Below are 5,270 nucleotides of genomic sequence, written 5' to 3' on the forward strand. Positions count from 1 at the left end.
GAGAGAGAGAGAGAGAGAGAGAGAGAGAGAGAGAGAGAGAGAGAGAGAGATGAAAAACATGACTTACATATTCTATTAAAACTGATGCATGTTTCATACAATATCCAGCCATAAATGTCTTAACTTTCTATAAATAGCAACTCTAAATGGCTTAATTTACTATAAATAGCAATTCTAAATGGATTAACTTACTATAAATAGCAATTGTAAATGACTTAGCTTACTGTAAATAGCAACTCTAATCTAAAGGAAATCTCCCATGCTTTTTAAATCATTATGCTAATGATTAGATAAAAAGGTATAATAGTAAAGGACCCCAAACATCCCTAATAGTGGATAATGCTTGCACTATCTAAATATGCCCCATGGGTAGAATTTGTAAAATTGGGTCCAACACTATTAATTAAACTTTGTGGAGTGATCTACCTACTCCCAAAACTATATGATGGATTTCAATCTCTATATGAATTCATAAACAATATTGACATGACTATAACTTTTCTTTAATGACTAAAAGGGGATAGGTGTATTTTGGGTGGTTTCAAGGATGTTAGCCATGTGTGATTCATGCCAAGTAGTGAAGGGAGTAGAAAGCTATAAAACAAAACCACAAATACTAATTTAGGGTACTTTCACTCATGGCCTAATCTCTAAAGTATTCCTTTGGCTTAGAGATGAAATTAAATGCCTTGTGGGTACTCTAAATAGCTTTAAATTATCATGCAAATACTTCTTGAATGACAATTTATTGGAGAAGCACCGAGACCAATAAATGATGTTTAGACACTATACTTGATATTTAGCTGAAAGATAATGAGATAATTTGAATATGAATTACCTTTTCTATTTTTTAAAGATTACTTTTACATATATGTTCTAGCATGGCAAGGTCATGACATTCCTTCTTCTATGCGTATATGTTCTAGCATGACAAGGTCTTGATATTCCTTCTTCTATGCATATATGTTCTAGGATGACAAGGTCATGACATTCCTTCTTCTATGCATAGATAAAGTTCGCAAAAGTCCCTTTTGATGGCATTTCCACTTTATGATGTGTAGATGTACATTTTTTCAAGATGCACACGATGTATTTCATCACGCTACCTTTACGAGAGGTGGAGGTTACAATGCCTTTCCATTGCACACAAATAATAATATCCTTTAGCACTCATTCTCACACAATCCACTAGGCTCTGAAACCTAGCTACTGAGGGGAAAAAAAATGGATGAGATGGCCTTTACACCTAGCCACCTTCCTAACTCACTCAGGGCTACTAGGGGAAGGGCTTCCCTACCAACCAAGGACAAGGGGGGCGCCACCTAGCCAAATGAGGGTGGGCTAGGAAACCTACACAAGGACATGATCATTCACAATGAGAACAAATGAGCACTTGAGCAAGTCATGACCCCAAATGAACATCAACTCTAATACACAACTCAAAACCCTTCTAAAAGAAATGCTAAGAATCACAAGAGAGCCATGAAGAGGAAAGGAGTGATCTTATTTTAAAGGATTCCTCATGTACAAGGGTTGGATGGGAGAGAGTGAGAGTAAGGATGCATGGAACATTGGTGCTAAAAGTTTGCCATGGTGTTTTTATTCACATCCTAAGTGACCTAGTTATTTGGAATTGATGTGAGGGTGGAATTCATTTGGTGCTTACAATATGTGGGTTTGTGATCGATGATGCTCCATGAGATGCAAGGTGCAAATGAGTTGTGGATGCTTGGGTGTGCTAGGGATAGAATTGGGTATGAGGGGTGTGATTTGGGGGGAAATGGGGTGGTATTAGGTGTGCTTTAGGGCTAGTTTGGTGTGCCTTTGGGGTATACTTGAGGTTATGGGTTATGGGGTTTGAGGGCTACTTTGGGGTGTGCTTATGGGGGGGTTGAGGTTATGGGTTATGCGTATATGTTCTAGCATGATAAGGTCATGACATTCCTTCTTCTATTCGTAGATAAAGTTTGTGTCCCATAACATGGCATTTCCACTTTATGATGTGTAGATGTACATTTTTTGCAAGATGCACACGATGTGTTTCATCATGCTACCTTTACGAGGTGGAGGTTACAATGCCTTTCCATTGCACACAAATAATAATATCCTTTGGCACTCATTCACACGACTGACCAATCCACTAGGCTCTGAAACCTAACTACCATTAGGTTCCATATAAAAGCTCAGTACCATTGACCAAGCAAAAAGTGCCATGGTATCCTTTTTGATGGCATTTCCAGTTTATGATGCGTAGATATACATTTTTTGCAAGATGCACACAATGTATTTCATCACCCTACCTTTAGGAGGCCGAGGTCACAATGCCTTCCATTGCACATAAATAAAAATGTCCTCTAGCAATCATTCACATGACCAACCAACCCACTAGGGTCTGAGACCCTACTACCTTGAAGAAGGTCAGAGACGTTGGCCAAGTAGAAAAGTGCCATGATGCACTACCTTTTTATGGCATTTCCATTTTATAGTGCATAGATGCACATTTTCTGCAAGATGCATGCAATGTATTACAACACCCTACCTGTAGGAGGTGGAGGTTAGAATGCCTTTCCATTGCACATAATAATGTCCTCTGGCAACCATTCACACACCGAGCAACTCACTCGGCTCCGGAACCTAGCCACCATAAGTACTCCCATCTAAAAGGTTCGTGTCTCACTCGGCTCTGGAACCTAGCCACCACAAGTTTCTAAAAGGTCATGTAGAAAGGTGCCATGATGGGAAATTGTACATGAAGAAATGATGCATCATCATGTTTGTGTGAAGACATCAACAACTTCACCTAGGTACACCATGCCCACATGGTGTTGGCATGGTGGTTTTTAAAAATATATTAGGACTCAAAGTTTTTATTTCGTGGAGACAACAGGAGGAGGAGTCAGGCGATCTTTGCTCGACAAAAGGGGCAATGGCAGTGATTGTAGAGCCAGGGGACAAGGCAATCGCTGTGAAATCTGTGATGGCAGGGCAGATAGACCACCATTTGTCCGGACGAGAAGCTGTCCAAGCAGACGGGGCAGTCCTCGTGCTGGCCGTCCACCTCCGGAGGCAATCTCTCCTCTCTCAGTCTGAAACCATTGCATCTACGATTCTCGTGGCTGCGCAGCAGCAGCACTGGCTGCGCCATAGAACCATGCCGCCTGCAAACGAAGCACGCAAATATAAGCCCAAAATGGTGGCATTTACGTGAACCCAATTTCTAGATTGGTCTGGTTTTATGCACAAACCTGCTGCTGCTGCTGCTGTTGGTGGTGGTGGTGGAAGGGTCCAGAGCTCGAAGCCTTTCGTCCAGGCGATTTCGTGCCGCCATAGCCCGCTCTTGCAAGCAGCCATCTCGATCCTCATCACCTGCTCCCTGATATTATAAGCAAACAGAAGAGCTCACCAAAATGAGCACAGAAACATTACGATACAATTGCTCCACCAAAATGAGCACAGAAACATTACGATACAATTGCTCACAGTAGAGTGTTATTACCACTAGACCAGAGGTTGCAGTTGACAGCTTTGTTAGACGGAGAGGAGCTTGCAAAGATCCACCAGAAGAGCGCCCATGAGAGGCTCGCCTTCGCCTGGCACTCTCCACCCCCGGTAGACTCATGCTCAATCCAAAGCTTCAGTAATTAATTGCGTGAAAAAAAAGAGGCCTAGATGGGAAATTGAAGCTAGAAAAGTGTATGGACTAAAGGCCACACCTTCTTGGAAACTTCGTTGTGGAACTGCCCCCATTTCCCCACAATTTATGTAACTCCTACTATACTTTAAATCAACCTCTCACATGTAGATAGTAGGGCCTTGAAAATTGATGTCCTCCATGCCTCTCTAGGACACCTTTATCCTACCCTTGAGATAAATGTTGCATAGCCCACTCACCACTTCTAAAGCATAGCCCACTTGAAAATTGATGTCCTCCATGCCTCTCTAGGACACCTTTATCCTACCCTTGAGATAAATGTTGCATAGCCCACTCACAACTCCATCTCTATCCTACCACTTCTAAAGCAATGTTTATGACTATTATCCCTTTTTCATAGATAAAGCTTATCACTACCCTAACCGAAGTGGCCAAAGCTTGCTGGTTTATTTTCTTGGTTCCCCCCCAATTGGACATTCTTCCAATGGAATGAGTCTTGAATGCCAACTTTGCATAGCCATATAGTAGATCATAGTGGCACACTCAATCAAAGCGACAATCATTAACATCATGTGGAAGGCACACAATGGGTCGGTTTTCTCGTCGCAAAACTTCATGTGCTTGGTTTGACAAATTGGATGGCCATGCAATAAGTGCTCATTTTGATTTGTTCACACACCCCTTCGAGGCAAAGGAGTGGATGTTTACCGTTATAGCTAATATTTTACTAAGCCTCTGAATATCATAGACTTTGTCTGCGTGACTGCAATTCTTTCTTTCAATAATATAAATAAGTACTTCCTCGTTTAAAAAAAACTAACCAAAGTGTCAATGCTTATCAATTTTAAAAAAGCATGCCTCACTCTTACCTTGTGTGTTTGCAATATGGCTAGGAAGCTTATGCATTGCCACCCAAAAGTTGTAGAACAAAACAATAATTGTGCAACAAAATTACGACTATCTTTCTTTATCCCAAAAAGCATATTAAAGTAGTGCTATCAACAAATTGTTTGGCTCAAGTATATTAAAAGCAATGCTATCAATTAAATAGTTTAGCTAAAGTAATGAATTTATTTTAAAATGAAAAAAATAAAAAGGTATACTATCACCAAGAGTCACTTCAACATATTGAACACTTTAATAAAGGGATGCGTATAACTTTATTGATGACTAGTACATATGGTATTACAATAGTTCATTACAAAAAAAAAATCTTGTATAAATACTTTCAAATAAGCTTTTTGTATCTTCTTCATGGAATGATAGAAGGGAATTTGTGATGTCTTCAAATTATTGAGATCCTTGAATTGCTTTAGATGAATGATGGAAGACATGAATGCACGAGTGTGCTTTCTTGAGTTGTGAAAGGAGGAACTTTTGGTGAGATGAAATTGTAAAAATGTAAGCCACTATTCACTATGGCTTCATTACATCTTTCTTATTATCCTTGAGTCCTCCTTGACAAAAATTTTGGAACTTACTCATTTTTATCAAATTAATGAAATATCACTTGTTCTCTTGATTGGACCTTAAGTCTCACTCAAAAATCTTGGCCAAGAGATGCATTATATGTGTGGCATCAAACAATCTGCATCTAAGACATCTCTCACACAAAGCT

At 39.9% G+C, this 5,270-nt stretch overlaps 1 protein-coding gene across 2 annotated transcripts; it reads right to left on the reverse strand.

Annotated features, from left to right (window-relative positions):
• Positions 1–2,539: 2,539 nt before the first annotated feature.
• On the reverse strand, positions 2,540–3,803 carry LOC147623326 (putative E3 ubiquitin-protein ligase RHY1A). Of its 2 annotated transcripts, none has more exons than XM_086821466.1 (3): positions 3,497–3,803; positions 3,249–3,373; positions 2,540–3,158 (listed from the first exon to the last, which is right to left on the reverse strand). In XM_086821466.1, the coding sequence occupies exons 1-3, from the start codon at positions 3,617–3,619 to the stop codon at positions 2,897–2,899; spliced, it is 510 nt and encodes a 169-aa protein (XP_086677592.1). In that variant the 5' UTR covers positions 3,620–3,803; the 3' UTR covers positions 2,540–2,896. The 2 variants fall into 2 exon arrangements, with proteins under 2 accessions (XP_086677592.1, XP_086677591.1); XM_086821465.1 differs by having other exon boundaries at positions 3,246–3,373; positions 3,497–3,787.
• Positions 3,804–5,270: the final 1,467 nt, after the last annotated feature.

Source organism: Cibotium barometz, chromosome 27 (genome assembly GCF_041138505.1).
Source record: "Cibotium barometz isolate CiBa-2024 chromosome 27, ASM4113850v1, whole genome shotgun sequence".
In the NCBI taxonomy this organism is placed as follows: Eukaryota; Viridiplantae; Streptophyta; class Polypodiopsida; order Cyatheales; family Cibotiaceae; genus Cibotium; species Cibotium barometz.

Bases quoted from the DNA above. Each gene is read 5' to 3' on its own strand.
- LOC147623326 (XM_086821465.1), bottom strand. From the start codon at position 3,619: ATGAGTCTACCGGGGGTGGAGAGTGCCAGGCGAAGGCGAGCCTCTCAT. The intron at 3,374-3,496 runs GTAATAACACTC...TTATAATATCAG, and splicing joins CTGCAACCTCTGGTCTAGTG to GGAGCAGGTGATGAGGATCG. The intron at 3,159-3,245 runs GTTTGTGCATAA...CTTCGTTTGCAG, and splicing joins AACAGCAGCAGCAGCAGCAG to GCGGCATGGTTCTATGGCGC.